The sequence below is a fragment of the Neocloeon triangulifer genome, unplaced genomic scaffold (genome assembly GCF_031216515.1).
Source record: "Neocloeon triangulifer isolate White Clay Creek 2 clone unplaced genomic scaffold, ASM3121651v1 ptg000020l, whole genome shotgun sequence".
In the NCBI taxonomy this organism is placed as follows: domain Eukaryota; kingdom Metazoa; phylum Arthropoda; class Insecta; order Ephemeroptera; family Baetidae; genus Neocloeon; species Neocloeon triangulifer.
The window spans coordinates 2,335,777-2,356,864 of record NW_026775561.1 but is presented as its reverse complement, the minus strand read 5'-3'; the positions used below and the strand labels follow the sequence as shown (position 1 = coordinate 2,356,864).

General features: G+C 35.7%; 1 protein-coding gene across 2 annotated transcripts in view; it reads left to right on the top strand.

Annotated features, from left to right (window-relative positions):
- Positions 1 to 21,088, top strand: part of LOC132203977 (discoidin domain-containing receptor 2-like) — a 64,452-nt gene that overhangs the window by 18,452 nt on the left and 24,912 nt on the right. For both annotated transcript variants that reach the window (XM_059632159.1, XM_059632158.1), the window contains exon 3: positions 15,813 to 16,044. In XM_059632159.1, the coding sequence (XP_059488142.1) occupies positions 15,813 to 16,044 (232 nt within the window). The remainder of the gene's footprint in view (positions 1 to 15,812; positions 16,045 to 21,088) is intronic.

The following is a 21,088-nucleotide window of genomic DNA, read 5'->3' as shown; positions in this document are numbered from 1 at the left end:
TCTTGTTACATTCGAATAAGTGATAAAAAAAATAATCTTTTCATCGCAAAATTTACATTTACATTTGTCATCTGCTGCCGTGTGGTAGGCTGCATTTGTACAAAACAGGTAGTGAAAACCGTGGCAAGAGTAGCGGGTGAACATGTGTCTGTCTTTACAATTTGTAACCTGCCAGTTTTTGTTCCAACTGTTGGCTCCAAGTGTTGGGTCCAACTTTTGGATCCAAGTGTTTTGGGTCAGAAATCGCCAGACAGCAGAAAAGGAAGCAGAAGTGGAGCTGCGACCCAACTCGATCTTCTTCGAAGGTCTTCAGGGTATTAAGGCGCACCAAAGACACATCATATGGGCCGCTGCCATACAAACAGCTCAGACATTGAGAGCGAGTATGTAAAGTATTGTGATTGTTAACGTTAATTTTTGTTAATAAAAAACGTTTAATTATTCAATAAATACACTAATTTAATTAAAATAATAGACTTTTACAATACTTTTTATTATTTTTCATTTATTTAATAGTATATTTTAATTTGTTTGTGCTTTATAAACTTTTTGATTAACTTTCTTTGTCTTGTTAATTTTTAGTTATTTTTTATATTTTATTCAATATATAAAACATTCACACACAGTTTCCTGTCCGTGCCAATTAAATAAGGTAATGGATTATAAATTATTTAAAATAAATCATGAATCTGTACTTCATATAAAGCTAAGCGCTGCTAAATTATTAAATCATTAAATTTATTGAAGAGCTTCCAAACTCCACAAACTGCGATGCAAAATTCATGGTTGTTGTCAAATGTCCAACTCAAGAACGGAAGACCCTTCAAAACTTTGCAGGCGGGATGAAGCGAACAGGAAAAAATCGCTCATGACTAATTAAAATGGACATCATCCTGCACTTACGGGCAACTTCCGAGCTGCCCACGTGGAAGGAGCTACGCCGGCCGTCGAAAAATTTAGGCTTATTGTTGAGCAGGCATGTCGTGCATATTGCATACCTCCGTTACCGCAGGCTTCCATTAGCGAGCGGTGTTTCCTGCTTTGAAAATTTGAAACCGCCCGTGTTGAACGAGAGGAGCGGCTTCCTTGTAAGATCTCATGCAAATTTATCAGGCCGAAAAGCGAGCAAACTAGCGAAGCCTTAAACAACTTGCTGCGAGAAATAATGGGCGCGGCAAGATTAATGAGCCAGCATCAATAGCAAGAGACGCGCCTCGGTGCAAATGCGGTGCAAACTGCAGATAACGACAAAGACAATGTAGTGATTCGGCCGCATCTGGCTGATAAAGCGGCGCCGCGTCTAATGATGTCCCCGGTAATCCGATGATGCAAGTGCGCTGCTGTTGCTCTAGACGACGCTTGTGAATCGACACTTTTATGTTCGGTTGGCAACGCCATCAAACAACAACAACGTCGCTCACTTAGTTTTTTGCTCTGTGTTCACAAAGAGGCATGCGAGTTTCGTTCTTTGAGATAGCAATTTATTACTGTACATGAGGCAGAGACACTTCAGAATTCTTTTTTCACTTAAAAGTTAGTTTTATAGATCAAGTAATCCTTCAAGTTTCCAGAAGTCAATTTAATACAACCGATTTTTTCTTCAACAATGGTGGATAAAACCATAAATTTTTTTTATCTTTAGAAATATCAAGAAACATGAATTTTTCTCAAGACAAAGTTTTATAGAGATTTTTTTTTTACTTTCAAGAAACTTTAAAACTAAAAAAAAAAATGATCATTTTTCACAGTCTTGAGCGCTTTTGGAAGCACATGTTAAATATGCCCCTTCGCTTATGAACGAGAGGCGCTCGAGCCACACGTTCAAAATGAAAACAAATGGTCAGTGACGTTATAAGTATGATTGATATCGTGGCGCACGCGGAGCGAACAAACGATCCATTGATTAATGGCGCATCAAACTGTCACACGTTTGTATCGCGGCATTCGAGTGCCCGTCCAATATTTGCCTTTGTGTTATAAGCTGGATTCCTCACTGACTCGCATGTTTAAGTGCCTGTCATAAATTACCGGCCTGTTAGCAAACGACAAACTTTTTTTGTACAAATATTATGATGACAATAACCATCGCGTTTTTTTAACACAAAATATGACGCTCAAACGTCCTGAAAGAGGATTTGAAAATTGTTCGGTTTTTCTGTGTTTTATCAAGGGAAACAAAAACCGGAACTTATTATTTTAATCAAATCAAGGTTTCCATTCCTTTAGCATCGCTCGCAATTATTTTGATTATCTTTTCATACAATATTATTCAATTCTTTAAAATTTCCAATAAGATGAATCATATGAAAATGTCAGTAAAATACCTGAGCTTACCAGGCTTAGAAGAGGAGAATAAAAAAAGTTCTAATTTTTATTCAGAAAAAAGCTTGCAATTTTTACAATACTTTCTTGATATTGCTTGATAAATATTTCGCTCAAATTGTTAAATATTTTCGAAATAATATAAATATATTCATTTTTATAATTAAAGCTAGAAATAAAGTTTGATAAAGTTATTTATTTTATAATCATTTTTGTAAACAATTATTGTAGATTTGGAAACTATGCAAGTGTAGCACTTGCTTGAAATATTTAAATAAATTCCTTTGTACCCAGTATTTTATTCTATTAAAATTGTAATGAAACAAAAACGAAGTATGATGAACACAAAACTTCAAATTTTTAAGATTGCAGAAATTTATAATTTTGATTTGCTGCATTTATTTTTCATCAGCTTGGAGCAAAATGCAACCTCTTGAGCACCTTTTTATCGATCTGATGATTTTCCCGGAATGCGTTAATCAAGGGCCAAGCAGCAGGAATTTCTAATCCCAGCAGCAAGTCTTGCGCTAATAAGCCGGACGATAAGGCTGTTTGATTTATGTCGGTCCAGCGGGCAGCCGCTTTATTATTTTGGGCCGATGATGAAATTAGAAGCCCGGCGCCGGCGTCAACGCGCGCAGAGGTTTCGAGAGATTGCGCTAATTTTGCGGGGCTGCCGGCCGTAATAAATTGGGCTATTGTTCCAAACACACACGCACGCTCGCCGCTGTTCTGCTCTCTCGGTCGAGCCGCCACGCCCTCGAACAAAGCAGCACCGGCCGGCCGGCTGGGCTCTAATTAGCTGGCAACTTTTTGGTTCCGGGAAAACGAGATTTCGGTCGGCTGAGCAAAAATCATCGCGCCACCGACGTCGTCCGTCTCTGATTTTGTTGTGCTGGGCTAACCTGTTGCTGATGTGCATGAGATTCTGTCTGGCTGATCGAGCCACTTGATAAGCCCACGCGCCGAATGCGGTGTATGGCGCCGCGGCGCGTGCACGCTCTCTTGAATTCTAATTCCACAGAGCACCGAATTATCCGCCAACGCGCGCCACGCGCTCGCACTTCTTTTGATTGGCTCCTTTGTTGTGCGCTGCGTGTTTGAATGGGACTTTTGGCGTTGAAAAAAAACTGCTGGAAAGTTGCGTGATCGGGAAAAAAGTGACACAATTTGATTTTCTGCTTGTTTCCCTTTGATCTTTACGCTTTTCCACTTTAACCTTTCAATACTGAAAGGGAAAATATTTGCAATGATAAACTTTTACATCCTAATGATTGTAACAAAATTAAATATCTCTATATTTGGTTGAAAGGTATTTCCTAATTTCAGCCGAAAAATGAATTCAAATTGTAATAACAAAACAATTCTACAGATATAACAATTACCTAAATTTGTACATCTTCTCCTCTCAATCACATTAAATTTTATGATTTTAATTCTGAATGTACATAATAATGTATTAGGCAAGCAATTGCTCCTGTGATAGATCAATCAAGACTATTTGCAACTAAACCATAAGTACTGTAGCTAATTTGCACGATACAAGTATATACGATTTTTCCAGTTTAAGAGATGAAATTTTACAAACATCTAATTTTGAGAGGTTTTCTTTAATTCCAAATTCCAATGCAATTATTTAAAATATTTTGTCTGCAAATTTTTAGTACTTCAATCTCTATTAAGTTTTTCATTATATTCAAATCAATTAAATGCAAATCTGAAAATTAAAATCCAGTTGGATATATTTTTGTGTTTGTCGAGAGCAGAGTTGCTAACTGTAAGGTTGAAGTTTATCATCTGCAAGTGATATTTTGTTGAGCACTGTGAGCTCAACGGATTTGCGATCTTTGCGTCGTTTACAGCCGACTGCGTTTTCTCCTGCAGAAACTCTCATTCTATGCCTCACCGACGCCACTGACCCTACTTGGCATTAGCTCGCTTTTCGACTCACAATTATTTGCTTTGCGAGCTTTCGACAAACAATATTATATTCCTCGGTCTGCAGCGGAAGAGATTAGAAAGTTATTTCACAATAGTTATACATTGACTCGCGCAGATCTTGCCGAGTGAGGCGTGGCGAAAACCCCGGCTTTAATTGAATCATGCTTGGCGCTGTTTGTCCATCTGCTTCAGCGCGGCGTGCTCCTGATTATACACGACGAGTGCGTGCACCCTCCCGGGAAATTCGCCTTGTTGGCTCAAAAATTACTCATAGCCAAATAATGGAAGGTTTATGGCCCACGCTGTGTTTGCGATTAACTTCTCAACCGCGCTCTATGTGCATGAAAGTGCTCCGAGTTTCAGCTAGAGTGTTTGCTTTCATCCCAATCTATTTATAATTGAATTCAACAAATATATTGCATAAAAATTATCAATTTTTTGTAAATGTGAAGGAAAACATAATTTCTGTTTCATCTAAAATAAAACTTTGGCTAGAAAAATCCTTTTTTTTTTAATTAAAAGAGAAACTTAAAAATATTCAAATTTTCCGGGTCAATTTTGGCAATCTCTAAAAATTGCTGTATTGTTATATACCACTGTAATTTTAGTTCATTTTCACTAAAATGCAAAATTGTAAAGCTCGTGTATCTTTTCTGATCATTATCAAATAAAATAAAAAAAACTTGCTTGGCCTTACAATACCATACCGTGAGATCAAAATCAATTAATTGACTAGAATTCGATAATGAAGCAGTTGCCAAGGTAATAATTATTATTTGCTTTGAGGTCGCCATGTGGACGTGACCGCAGACTTTGAAACCGCTTACAGCCAAATACCAACCAGCAAATGTATATGATCCCGTAATAATGAGCTTCACGCACAAAATGTGTGTAGGTTGGCAAAAGCAAATAATCCACCCAAGCGTGCCACCAGTGCCGAATGCAATTAGGCTGAGCTGATTAAAAATTTAGCGCTCGGCAATACGTATTGTAATGCGCCTTTTTTATGGTTTTTTCTGTCGGAAATTATGCCGGCAGAGACTTCATTTGTTTTGCGGCCATTCGTGCGAGCACCTCATAAAATTGTCATTTTCTAATTTGGCAGGACTTGAAATTAGTTTTTCCTGCCTTCAAAATATACTTCATCAGCAGAACAAATATTAAGGTTGAAAATAAGTAAAAACTTAATATTCCCCTTTTTAATCTTAGCATCAAGATTCTAAAAATATTCATCAGAAAGGACTTGCTCCGGTTTTCATCCGAGCACCGAACAATGAGCTATTGTATTTTTTTTATACTTTTTGTTCTTTCCATCAAAGTAAAAGACAAGCACGTCTGGCGAGCGCACGTACATATTTATCTAAACGAAATAAACCTTGCGCGCATTAAACCCACTTTTGTAAATCCTCGTGCCACCGTCGCCGAGTTTGCGTTTAACTTTGTGTGTGTGTGTGTGTGTGTCCCTCAGAGCCCGTGCATTATATTTGTGTTTGAAGCGCGCCTTTTGTTGATCCTCGGCTCTCTCATAATCCCGCTTCTGCGAAAACAATGCGAAAACACACAGCAGCAAATCCACCGCCACCAAAAGCAGTTGTGTGCAAAATATTATCTCCTTAATAAGAGAGCAGCTGTGAAATTTAAGCAAACCTATTTTCTTACGATCAATTGTAAATTTTATTGTTGGTCGTGAGGACTTTTGTTTCAGGAAGGAAGTTTTTAGATTGGAACAGGTTTCAAAAATTGAAATATTTTATTTATTTATTTAAAAAAAATTAAATTTGTATGAAATGTTTAGGAATGGGAAAAGAAGGTGATAATGATAACCTTTTTCACCTGTTTGTAAATAAAATAAAATGTACTAAAAGATAAAATATCACTTTAATGATGAAAATTTTAGAATCAACTTAACTAAAATCACCTACATTGAGATTTTTCACCTCGAGTAAGTTAATTTTTTTGTTAAAATTCAACCTAAAATCACTTATTATTACAAAAAAGCTTATTTGAGAAAAAAAATGAACATAATTTTGATCCGATTTGAATATATAAAATATTCACATATTTTTCAACAAAAATCACCTATTATATTACATATTTAAGCCATAATAAATCTATTAAATAGGCGCATTTTATCACCCATAAAAGTCACTTATTTTGCCCCAGGCCTAATGAAATATGTATCTACAGACACCACAATCCAATAGCAAAATAATAAGCAACATAATAAAATACAGGCAACAACCAACGCCGATTTTTTCCATCAATCAAATTTTTTATCCAGTTACTAAATTCCGAAAATTCCCCTTCCTGATGAGATCAAATATTATTAAAAATACCAATCAAATTTATTTTATTGTTAATTCTATATATTCAAGTCAATATTGAAATGCAAATCTTTTCCTTATAATCAAGCTGCTTTGAAAATCATGTTTCCTTGTACAAAAAGTCCACTTATTGCAAAAAAGAATTTGAAATTAAATTTTATTTTGAGAGCGTCTGAGATTCGTGTTCACCGCAAGGCATTTTGTTTTTCATTTTAACAGTCCTCGTCTGATGGAGGTTTGGTGTAAGTTTTCATTTAGAGGCGCCAAGACACCCCCAAGTCCTGTGGCGTGGCAAGTACTTTATATTGCAGAGTCGTTGGGTACCGCGTGGGTAATGTAGGTGCCTATAATGACTGCCATCTGTTCTCCATAATCTCCGACGCAACAGCCATATTTTGCAGTCCCTCCAAATTTATCACCGAGGCGCACGCACCAGACGCGCGCGCCGCAAAACAGAGGCTTTTAGCGTGAAATTATGTCCCAGAATGTCTTTCTTCTGCTCATCTAACTGAGCTGTGTTTTTCGTGGCGCATAATTTCTCATTTCCACACGTTCGCCAAAGGTATGCGTGTTTGCTCTTCAACGGCAAAAAGCTTTCCTTCTTCTAATGTGCGTGGCGCACTCGCTACAGCAAATCTCGCAAAGCAAAGCAACCCAAAAGTACCTCGTGCAAGCTCTTCAAATTCTATTTCGTACATCTCTGGTAATTTTTTACCTTCTTGTGAAAGTCTGCATAATACATAAACACGATTTATGGAGAAAAATACGTGATAAATTTATTAATCAATTTTGAAAGGCCAACCATTATAATTAGAGTATAAAACATTAAACATTACAGGGATTCAACCCTGCATTAAGATATCCGACGAATTCTTAGAGTAAGCTGAAGATGATGAGTTTAGCTTTGCTATTTTTTTTTTCTTAAATTTCAGCGTGCTTCAATAAATTTTTCCTTTTTTTACTTTACAATTAAAATAAATATTTTTTTATATTTGAAAGTATTTTAATTAAAAAAATTATTTAATTTTATTAAAATTAGTTCGACGTAATTTGTTTCCCTCTCCTTTATTTTATTATTAACATTCTCTGTTACATACAAAGTCTTTTTTTTAAATGTGACTGGAAAAAATAAAACTTTTTCAGAGCTGAAACAAAAAATTATTTTGATTATTATCACCATTATTTATACATTATGCATTTTTCAACTGTAGATTCAAGACTAGTGTGTTTGTTAATTAAAATTAAAGATATGAAATTGTTTTAAAGTCTCAAACATTTCACGGAAAAAATACCGCGTGTTAAAAACTTCAAAATCTTTTTGGCCAGAAGTTATTTAATTCAATTAGTTTCGTGATCCGCATCAATCACAGTGTTACGTGCCGGCTGCGCTAAACATTTCGCTCTCTCTCATTTTTTGGCCTCTTTTGTCAGACACAAAGGCGCGCACGCGATAGTGGCAGATTGCATGAAGATATCATCGCGCGCGCCGAGGTAATTTAATAAAAATATTTGCTCACGTGCGCCGCTCGCTTTCAGTGCAGCGGATTCGGCCGAGCCCCGCGGCTCTCGTTGATATGGAATAAATGTGGCCGCGCGCGATTTTCGTGTGGCGTGCACATGCAGAGGATGTGATGATTATGCACCATTCACACAGAGCAGGGCAGATAGTGCCATTAATTGAGCGGCGTGTGTTTGCTCAGCAGATCAAATGATGAATGATGATGTGCCGGCGGAGAGAACCCAATATTTGCCAGGTCTCTTCTCTCTCTCTCTCTCTCTGCGTGTTTGTGCACTCGCTGTACAGCTCATTGTGTACATGTACATTCTACCCCCTCGGCTCGTTGCACAAACGCGAGCAGACAAGGTAAATTTTTATGCAAATTCGCGCTGAGTGAGTGCACAAGCGGAAAAATCAACCGCAGCAATTATCCCTGTCACGCGCCCGCCCGCCGCGATGCTAATTCGCTCGGTGCAACCAACGGCCGTGTTTGTTTTTGATGCAGGGGCGGCCAAGTTTGCTTTGCATAAGATGCGTTGCCTAAATCAACTTGCAAATTACAATAAGGGAAGTAAGTTGCAAGACTGATTACCATAATAATTAAATTAGGAGAAGTGCAAGTGGATGATTAACGACCTTATGATTGATACTAATTATAAAATTTGAGAGAGGAATTTTTAATGGAGTCATCGCTACTTGAAATTTAATTTATGAGCTAAATATACTTTGATACTCTTTGTATTTTTTTTATTGGAAATTATTATTTTACATGAATTGAAACTTTATCTGATAAACACTCATGGGAATACATCAGCCAACTCTCGCCATAGAAAATAAATATGATGTATTTCAATTTCACAATCATCGCTCAAAATTTTTAAAATAGTATGCACGAAAATTTGTTTTGCGAAATAGTGAGAGTTATTCTTTCAATCGCAAAATAAACAACAATCATAGACAAAAAATTAGAAATTCTTATTTGAAAAATTAAATGAAATTATATAAAATGAATTAAAATATTAAAATCTATTGTCAAGACATCTAACAAGCACGATTTTATTTATATATTTTGTTTTTTTAAATCTCTACCTTAACTTTTTTTGTTCAGGAATTATTAAGGGACATAAATATGTTTTAATGATAAACTTATCTTATTTTTCATCTATTGTGTGCGAGTTTCAATAATTTAAGAGACATGTTGGTTGCTCCTTTACTCTGGCTGGATGACGCTCCTTTTCACAAAAGCCAGCGCCACCGAAGAAGATAAAACCGAAAATGACGTGCTGGAAAAATGCGCCCCTATTTCCTATGGCGCATTATGGGTCGCGGAGGCGCACCTGCAAAAGGAAGCGGGACCTTTTTCATTATTTACCGACAGGCCGCCGGCGAAATGAAGTTTGCCCAAATGATTATCATACCATTTGCATGATGAGCAGCGTGACAGAGGAGAAAATTCACGCCTCCGCGTAAATCTTTGGAGAATCAAATTTCGTGAAGAGTTAAAAAACATTAATTTTGCTTGCTTGTAATAAAAAAAAATTTAAAGTGAAAAAAATTAAACATTTTTGATCAGGAACAAATTTTTAGTTAACTTCTTCAAATTTTTTAGATTCTCTCAGTAAAATATTTTTGACTGTTTTTCCACAAATTTATTTAGCTTTTTCTTAAACTTTTTCTAGCAAATATATTCAGTGAGATAAGCAACCTTTTCCCACTCCTGCTGCGCGCCTCAGTCCTTAATTAATATTTTTTGCCATACTTATTCATCTGTTGGAGTGTGAGAGAGGAAACGTGGGGGAGCAGTATGAAGAGTGATGGGCCGACGCGCAAGCCTCGCGAGACAACGCAGCCATATTTCCTTTAGCCAGCAAGTGGCGCGCAAATAATTAATTTTTCTGTCCCTCAAGCTTGAAACGCAGGCAGATCTCTCGCGCGGCTCAAATTCATTGTGTGTCTGATGCATCGCGGCTATTAATATTCAAAAGCACACACACACACACACACACACACACACACACACAAATATACCACCCTCCCCCGAGCACATCTTCATTTCACGCCGAATTTATCGCAAGAAAAAAATTCATATTTTAATACAAACCACGCGAGACGCGAGGGAGAGACAATTGAACGCGACGTAATGCAGGGTCGATTTGAAAAGTAAACCTCAAAGCTCGTCTGCGGCTCAAAACCAATTCCGTCAGAAATTGAGAGTGACAGTTTTTATAAATCCAATTTGCGGTTGAGGCAAGCGTATAAGAGATATCAATAAATAATACATTATATAATTTATCTTCCAGTATAGCAAATTTTAATTAAAAGTAAAGTTAATTTTTTTTTAAATAATTTGCCTTTTTTTAATATTGTGTTTGCGTTTAGCATATTTTTTTCAATTATTTTATTTTATTAAATTTTTTAACTGGGCTCAAATTTTAAAATCTTATTCTCAGTTTTGGAGGGAAATTGGAAAAATATGACAATTTAATTTTTGCTATATATTTTTGTACATTTCAGCTCATGAAATAGTGAACTTTTTGGTTTTGGAGCTTTTCCTTGCTGAAAAATTTCTTAAAAATACTATTTAATCTATTTCCATTCGCTTTCTAGGCTTTCAACTGGTGATCAAAGCTTTTCGTTAGGAAGTGAAGCAAGATGGAAAACTACTCAATGAACTAAAATTCACTTGTAGGCTCCAAATTCTTAATTTTACTATCAGGGAAGAATATATTTATGCGTTCCGATTTTCCGATAATTTGAATTTTCCTGTGAGTATATTTTGAATAACATCAGCTTGCCTGCAAAAATAAAACTGCTTTGATTAGTTTTTTATAATTTTTTCAATTAAAACACCTGAGTCTCGATCCACAATCATTTTTTATCATTGCTTTGATCATTCCATTTAATTGAAATTTTTTAATTTAATCCAACGTGAAAAATGGAACCGACCATACGTTCGTAGGCGTACTTGACAAAGTATTAAAACTCGGTGAACGCGTCAACTCCAGCAGTTTTTGCCTGAATGAAAAACATAGTCGACGCCGGTGAAAATCAATCAGAAATATATAGCTAGGTATGTGCGCTGAATTCCACTTCTCTCTCTCTCTCATTTGTGCAAAATATCAAACGTGCACACCGGCAATCAAGGCGTGTCAAAAGCAGCAGCTGCAGAGCTGAATGGGTATTTCGTCATCATTTGCAAATAAAAAAATCGCCCGAAGCGAATTTGCGGAACGGGCGAGTTTTTTAAGGTGACCTGCCGGCAGACAATGGGCAAAAAACGCCCACCTGACCTGAGAGCCGGCCAGGTGTGTTGTCGGCTGCAGCAAAGTTGAGGAACGGCGGCCGATCGATACTCGAGGCACGCGCCACTCGCGGGGGACACGCAGCATCCAATTTGCGCCACACTCTGCCAGCCGCGCGGCCATTATCAAATTACGCGCGTCTCCCGCAACGCAACAATGCATCGAATTGCCCACCTCTCTTTGCATTGCTCACGGTTCCCCGAAATCTCATTTCTATTACAGCATGTTGATGTTCGTGATTTGATTGTTAATTTAACTAGAAATTATTACCTTTACAAATATAAATGAAGAAATTAATTTATTTCATTTGTATATTTTTTTGCAAATGATAAATGATTTGTCGCCAGAAAATCCATATTCGCTATTTTTATTTATTAAATATAATTTTAAGGAAAACAATAATTAATAAATTAGCATTTTCTCATATTATTATTTGCTCTTGATTTTCTTTTATTGAATGGTGTTGCATCAGTTGGACATTTCTTTGATAAAACTTCCTTACATAATAATTTTTAGTAAAACTGTAAGGGTTAGACAATGGAAAAGTTTTTTTAATTAATAAGATTTTGTCTCAACTTCATTAAAATTGTGCTAATTAGAACATAAAAATATTAGATTAAAATTTTTGTACTAATTATTATATTGAAATTCTTATTACATTAGATTTTAATAAAACTCAATTTCTGTAGTTGAATTATAAATAAAGGAATCAATCAAATTTGCTTGTTGATTCATAAGGAGACATTTTTTTAAATTTAAAACACTAAACTTTGCGTTTAAGTTTCATTCTTTCTAAAAATTTAATTTAGCCATTTAATGGAAATCTTAAAATTCCCCTTTCTCATGGGCTCATTGAAGTAAGCAATTTTGAGAAAAACTATTTGATATCTAATATTTCTTGAACAATGAATCAATAAATAAAATTATTATTTTATGCTTCTAATACAAAACATTTCTCAATATCATGTAATGTATTGTTTACTCTTTCAATTATTTCAAAACTATTTATCTTTCTAAAATTGCTCGCGATTAACATTTAATGTCCATTTTATAATTTAATACAAAGTTTACTTTTCAATATTTTTCTCTACAAACTTCAATCTTGATAATAATTTTGTTATTATAAAATGATGGTAGACAATAAAGCAGCAACAAAAGTGCTCCATCCTTCCGTAATTCATCCAGTTGAGTGACTTTAATGCAATTTCAAATCAAGAACCCAAAAGATCGTAAAGTCGGATCGTGAAATCCAAAAGGAAGAGGCGCGCAGGCATTCATAAACTTTCGACGCCGAAAGCCATCAAGGCTGCCGAGGCAAGTGCGCTCAAAACGCAGTATTACAAGACAAACAAAGCAGATTTGCACCTGTAAAGAAAGAGGTTTATTGCTCGCGAAACACATCATCGGTTAATGTGTTTTGGGCCGGCGAAAGAGCAAACACGGCGCGCACTTAGGAGGACAGAAATAATACCGGTTTGTTGTCTCACAAAGGACATAAAGCGAGAGTTTAACTGAAAATCGATGTGCCAACATACGCACTCTCTCCCTTTTCATTTCATCGGACGGACGGACGGACGCGGTGGTATCAGGTTGTAAAAACAAGGCTGGATATAATTTACGGCCAAAGCGAATCGGCTGCTCAGCATTCGAACACGCTCAACCGAACACACACATATATAATATATTGCAGGTCCGAATTGTGACCGATGCAAATTGAGTCTATGTCGGCGCCGAGCGCTAAATTATAATTATATACGTCGCGCTGCTCGAATTAATTACAGTGGACACATTTTTTAATTAACTGCCGCATTTTTACAGACGTTGTGTGCGTAAATTTGTACGCTCGCCACCCGCTCTTTGCTGACATGGCTCGCAAATTAATTACAATTAACGGCGCCGTGGATGGTGTTTTTCGTCAACAACAGGTTCGAATTTTCATGTTGGTGATAAATGGGGATCCATTAAATGCCATATAGCACGGGGGCGTATTCGTATGTGTGTGTTCAAAGTTTATACAAAAAGGTTGTTTCAAAAGCAAGAAATTTAATTTGTTCGTCGATCGTTTTACAAAAAAATAATCCAAAATAAAAACTAGATTTCGTTAACTTAGTTTTTGAAACTGTACATTTGAATCGGTGTAGATAAAATGATGCTTCGAGTTAAAATTTTTAATAAATATTTCAATAATAATAATAATAAAAAAAAAAAAACCGTAACTTATTTATTTATTTATTTGGATATGTAAATTTGATGATACACTTTTGAAGCGACAATATTTTCTCTATATTTAGAACATTCCATTTTTTTTTCTTGCAAAAAAATGGCGCATTAACATTGATTGACGAAAATGGTCGCCGGACTTAGTCAGAAAGGAATTAGTCCGAAAGTGCCTTTTTGGACTTTATCCGAAAATTTGGAATTAGTCCGAAAAAAATCGGAATTCATCCGAAAGGAAATAGGCCGAAAAAAATCGGAATTAATCCGAAAACCGGCTATGAAAACTATATACCGTTTTTTTTTTTATCAATCAACTGTATTAGGAGTTTGAACATAAACAAGTTTGAGATAAACGGAAATGGCACTTCTTATACCTGGCAAAAAGTTTGGAAAAACTGTGTGGTTTTGTGATGCGGCAACAAGTTACAGCAGACAAAACTTACCAGACAAAGCGACACAAGCGCACGTCACGTGACACATTTTTCTCAGCATATATTGGGACACAAGTTACACGTGGAAATTTTCAATTTTCAGTAAGTCATTCCTAAGGTAATTGGCATTTTTAAGGCATTGTTATAAAATAAATAATTTTTAATTATCCAACTAAAACTTTGCCAACATCAAGCTCAATGCAATAATTTAAAAAGAATATAATATAATATAATAATATTACCATTTTTATTTTTATGCCACAAATTTATCAGATGGAACAGAATTTATACTTGTCTAATCACATTAATAAAAGAACATATGAAAATATCAAAAATTTATTTAATTCCCCAGCGACGGATAACTCGGATGAAGTCCGAAAAGGTATTTTCGGCCTATTTTCTTTCGGATGAATTCCGATTTTTTTCGGCCTATTTCCTTTCGGATAAATTCCGATTTTTTTCGGACAATTTCCAAATTTTCGGATGAAGTCCCAAAAGGCATTTTCGGACAAATTCCTTTCGGATGAAAGGCGGTCCACCCTTTTAACGACAGTCGTTGTATGTTACTTTAGAATTGTATGGCTAGCTATTATATTTAATCTATTTTTTGTAATCAATGTAAATTCTTGTTGTTCACCCCTAGCTGTGTTGAATAAATACCAAATATTCTATTTTAATTTTAAAATCTATAATATTTTTAAATGACACTGAGGTTTCCAACAATATTGCATTTTTTTTTTAGAATATTTAATATTAATTTTATTTTATTACATTTATTAATCAAATTTTTATATATAAAATTATTCATTTATTTTTATATTTAATGCTTGTCTGATTAAATTTTTTATTTAACAGAAGCATAAAAAAAAATTAATTGATTGATTTACCTTGATTTAAAATGCTATATTTATCCAATTTGGCCACGAAAAAGATCTGCTTGCAAAAATGTATAAATAATTCATTTTTCAAAATTAATTTTAGCTTGCAAAATAATTCAATGGCTACAAATAATTATTTTTTCCGTCTCCAAAGCTTCCAAAGCCATTTCAAATGACTTCAAACGGAATGCTTATTACGTGAAATGTGTTTTTGCAAGTGGAACGATGTCTTTTTGTTCCGCCCCAAATCCGATCGGCGCGCTCATTTGCGAGAAAACGCGTAAAAAACGTTGAGCCTCGCGTCCTTTGTGCTACAAACGGGCACGCGAGACCGACCGAGTGGGCGCTCACACAGAAGGGCAGTGCTCTCTGTGTGAGTGAGAAGAGTTCGGTGGCCACCGAAAGAGAGGCTTATGTATTCTTTCATCGCATGAAATAATATTCCAGTCCAAGGGATTACGGATTAGCGTTTTTGTGTATGCAAAACAGCAGTGCCACATCAAAGCGTCGGTGCACAAAACCATTCTTTTTTTGGTTCAGTTCAGAGGAAATCATTTTCATAACTGCACGCGCGCATTGTCAACCGACCGTTCGCTCTCCATCCATCCTATTATTTCCTGGGGTCAAACCGCGGAAAAACGGCCGCGCGCTCAGCAAATGTAAAAGTTTCGGTATCGATTTGCAGTTTGCGGCTGCCAGCATTTCCGCTGAAATAATGGATTAAAAAGCGCGGCCACTCTCGCAGCGCGAATGAAAAGTTGTGCGTTGGAAAAAGATTTTTTTTTTTCGTATAAAACGCAGAGAGGAATTTTTTATCCAACGGACGAGCAAACTGCTTTTTCCCCAAACTCATGGACGATTTATCAATTTTAATTTCACTTTTTTTCGTTTGCTTTCAGAGTCCGGCAGGAGAAAAACGGAGGCGCGTGGTGTCCAAAGGAGGTGATCAGTCGATCAGTGCGCGAATTCCTCGAGGTCAAACTGCCCCACGAGCACCTGGTGACCCATCTGGAGACGCAAGGCCGTTTCGGAAACGGCCAAGGCCAGGAATTTGCGGAGGCGTATCTCATTGAGTATTGGAGAGACACTTTAGGACGATGGGTCCTTTACAGGGACGCCAGAGGCGACAAGGTCAGTGCTTAATTTTGTAATTTCTTAATACCATTTAATATTTAAAAGTCACTTTCATCCCACAAAATGAGGCGGCCTTATTCATGGCTTCGGTTTTATGATTAAAAAATTGACAACAGTTTTGAAACAGATAATGTAACAGGTGGCAAAAATATTCCCAAATTTGCTTATAAATTTTTGAATTTTACATTGAAATTCTGAAATTGATAGCTATTTTTTATTTTTATTTTTTAATATAATTATTCCTAAAAAATAAAAATTAATGTTTTCTAGCTTTTATGTTCAGAAAAAAACTTAATTGCTCTATTTTTAATATTTTATTCACGCAAAAATCAAGCCTAATTTTTTTCATTGTTTTTCATTCTTTTCCAAAATATTAAGAATAGAAAAATTAAAAAAAAATTTAAATATTTATTGAATACTAATATTTTGATTTTTTTTTAAATAAATTTCCTCCCAAATCTTCCGTACCTAAATTCAAGCTAATCGGCAGGCTTGCTTTTAGTCCATCAATATCCAATTTAATCCTTTTGAATACGTTTGAATTAACTAGACACAATTCTATGCTCCAGTTCGTATTTTATATTTATGCATATCTGAAATTCAGCAAAATGAACAATATTCAATATCCGCCCATTTCAATGAGCACGCACGTGAAAATGATGTGATGAGAGAGTAATTTCGGATATGAGTTAATTCAAATTAATCCCTCATACATATTGAAAGTACTCTGGGCGGCCACAAAAAGCGTTCGTTTCGCCAGCACTAGGCCCAGCCGAATTAATCCCAGGGCATTTTGCGTCTGTTTGCGCGCACAAAGCCGAACATGTATGCATGCGGGGGCCTTTGCCTCTGATTATATTTATTACACGTGTATGTAGCGCGCGCATTTAATATTTACACGGCGAAGTGGGCGCAAACAACGCGCGAAACCGCCCCGACGGTGGTCCGTCCGGAGCTGCTGCTGCTGGGGGTGTTTGCGGATGTTTGCAGAAACAGTAATTGCATCCTGCGCAATAATGACAAAGACAAACCGGTCGTCCACTCGCTCTTCACAATGTCTCGGCTTCTCCATCTGCCCTGACCAACCCACTTTTGAGGTCCGGTCTCTTTGCTGGACAAATAAGTTGCCCTCTGGCAAAAGGGGCACAAATTTTATGAAAATAAAAACTTGAGACTCACTGCACCGCTCTATTTTGGCTAAGTATTAAAATTATTCCAATGAAATGAAAAGACTTGTTTCATATCTCACAATTTTCTAATACTTCAAAAATATTTCATCAAATTTTTGAATGAAAAAATTTATGGAAGTGAAGAAATCGGGCTTTTTTTGTTATAAAATTGTTTTTATTCACAAATAAAACGGCTCTACTTGGAATATTATACTGTGCAAATTATTATTATATGCTTTTAGTGAAATCATCACTTCTCTTTATTGACATCTAAATATCTTACTAAACTAGAAATTTAGTTTGGGTATTAATCTTTATATTTAAGGAATTGTTTGGACATAGAAACAATATGATATATTTCCGATATGAACACTAATCCTCAAATGAACTGTTTACTAGTCACGACTACTGATACCTAGGACTCATTTGAAAGATCAGTAAAAAACTGTCACAAAACAAATTATCATTGATGATTATCACATTAGTATTTGCAATTGAAAAGCAAGAAATATTTTATATAAATCAATTTAAATACCAAACGAGCAGTGAGGATCATGAAAAGTTTTTATTTAGATTTAATTAAAAAAAAATTATTTCACATTATGTAAAAATAAAACAAATTACAAAAATATTAAATTAAACAAAATTAAGTAAAAATTAAATGCCATTTATTGAGCAGCAAAAAATATTTTCCCAAACTTTTATTTTATTAATTAATTAAAAATTTAAATTAAATTAAAATAAACTCACCTTCCTTCTTCATAATAAAATAAATTTTATTTAAAAATTAACTTGGCCTCGTGTTCTCATAAGACTCCCAATTCAATTCATTATATTTTTCTCCAAACAATTAAAAAATTTCGTTCTGTCTAAAAGCAATTTTTCTCCAAATGATAAAAATGAAAATATTTAGCTCTGTAAAAATATAAATATATCATTTCCGCAAGAGGTTGAAATAGTAAACAAAAAGCGGAATGAAAGCTCACGCATCGCACACACCACACTTTTAAGCGACTAGTCAAAATAAAACACACTCGCTCGCACTTTTTCTGTTTTTTATTTTCTTCTATCGCCGGACAGCACCGGCGTGCGTGCGTATTTTATTATTTAGGCCACGTGCGCGCGTTTTGCAAGGCACAAAGGCAGCCGGGCTTATGTGTGTGGCGAAAGGATAATTACTTTACTCTCTTTGTGAGCTGCATAGAAGCGGCAGGAGCTTAACGTGCGTATGATTATCATTAAGCTCGAACAACAAACAAAAGATAATGCATGAATATTCACGAGTGGCAGGTTCATTTTTAATGCATCGCTTCTTCGCTCTCGCACCCGCCGCCGCTAAAACATGGAATTCCACGCTGCAACAATTTTCACTCACGCTCTTTGGAACAATATATGATTTAGACGTCCGAAATTAATTAAAGCTTAATCGATTCAAGAGTTCAATAATAATATGTTCCAGCCTTTTTGGGAGATAATCAGATTCAGACTAGATTGATAAATTTGAATATAGTATTGCATATTTTGGATTACAAATACAATTTTTGTTATTAGCTTTGAATTAAATTATACGAAGTATAAATAAAAATTGCCTGAAAAAACGGGGTGAAAAGAGATTCATCTGAATTAAAATACAGGTTTTTAAGTTCTTTTCCCTTAAAATAACATTCTAAAGTGGAAGCGAGTGAAAGAAATACAAAAGAAAGCTTGGGCTTTTAAAAAGAATTTTTTTTTCCTCTTCATATCAACTCGTCTAAATGAAGAATAACATCTTAAAAATGATACGCAGAGACACTCACACATCTGCACATTTTATTTGAGCCGGCCGAGCGAGCGAAGTGTAATTGTTCGCGCCGCTAAGAACACAAAGTGCACTCGAGTGTTGTTTATGTTCTGCCGAGGATAAACTGCAGAGAAAGCAATCTCCATTAGCGGCGGTGTGCGCTGCAGAGATCATCTCTCGACTGCGCCCGCGAGATGAGAGGGAGGAGGACATAATGCATTATTCGCGCGAGAACGTTTAAAACATTTTTGCAAATGAGTTTTTAAAATTGTGCTCTGGAGGCTGCCACTCTCGTCCGCCGAACCAAAAGTCCTGCCTGGAAACAAAACGTGCTCGGCAAAATTCATATAAAGATAAATCTCGGCCGCGCGCATAAATTCTAATTTGAACGCCGTTGCAGCTCTTCCATTACACAAATTAATGGCTCTCGCCGAAAGAGTGCATTCGCGTCGCACATTGCGTGGAATGGATTAAAAAAAGCGAGGGTGCGAATAAATCCAAAGTGCGGCGGGATCTTTCACGAACCCTAGCTGCATATAATTATCTATGCGTGACTGCCCTCGGCTGCATCAAATCACAGCGAGACACTTGAAATGTGATTGCAGCCAAACCAAAACACACACGCACTCATTTATTGCACCATTGCAGAGACGCGTCGGGTAAATTAAAAAGGGTCGCTCTTTGTCGCTTTGAAAGAGTGATTTCTTTGTTCTTTGCAAGTGAGTGCGTTCGTCTCGCATTGCTGTGAATGGGGCGGAATCACAAGTTTCTAGATGAAGTGACATTTGCCACAAACGCGTGCAACTCTTTTGATGTGTGTGATTGTTGGAAAAGTGTCGCTTTTTGCTCTCAACCCCTTTTCATTGTTATGGTGTTGTTCTCCGTAGCAAAGCTGTGCTATAAATTCTCAATCCCATTTTTTTAATTCAGTATAGTACGAGTGGTTTTCTACCTTCTTTCAAAAATTATGAAAGTAAAAGCGATATTTCAGTACTTTGCAAGATTTAACAAACTATTGCTTTCTTCGAATGAATTGAATTAATAAATTTAGAATTACATGTTTCATTTTTTTTTCTTCGTTGAATTTGAAAATTCAGATTTATTATTGATTTACTATTTAATTAATTAATTAAAACCGAAAAATGTGTTGCGTTGCGTGCAAGATAAATTTTATTATAAGTTTTGCTCTCAGCCTGTAAACTTAAATAATAAAATGTTGCCGTTTTTTTTAAATGAATTTTCCATTAAGTAATAGCATGATAATTTTGCTTTCTCTTAAACATAAACTCCAATTTTAATAATGAATTAAGTACGCTAAATAAATACTTTTTATTTTTTTTATAAATAATAAACTTTTAAAAAGGTAAAAAATATCCAAATTAAAAAAAAATAATCATTATTAATTAATAAGAAGCAATATAATAACAAAAAGTCACTATTGACTTACAATAAGGTAATTTAAACTGGTAAGGTTATTTACTCAATAATCATATTTGCTTAATTATTAACGCAAAGTCAAGAACATTTGTCCAACATTGAATGCAAAATAATTTGATAAAAAATTGCAAATTTGATCAAAATAATTTTGACAAAATTGTGAACTGAATCTGATTATTTACCTTCATCTACGGCACATTTTTTATTTCTTAAAGTGAGTGAATAAAATCAAAGCGCAAGGCCAGGCGAGATCTTTTCCACCCCACTCCCACAAATTTCGTCCTGAAAAGAGCGTCAGTCATGCAAAATAGTAAAAACGTCTCCCAGCAGCTCCGCTCTCTCTGCCGAATTCCCAACTGACTTTTTCCGGCAGGGCGAAAACACATCGCGACACCCGCTTTTATTTTCCACTCGTTTCACAGTCGCTGACTCTGCTTGAAATCCATTTGGCTCACGCACACGCCACGCATGAAATCTGACTCAATAGTTATTTTGCGTTTGACGAACCTGCAGGGATAGCTCTGATTAATGGAATTTTTGTCTTGGCTGACAAGTCTTATCTTTTCGCCGCATTCCCCGAGACTGACTGAGATTAGACCGGGCCAAGATGTCACGACCTCTCTTCTCTTTCATTATTTGCCCGCTGTCGTCTCCT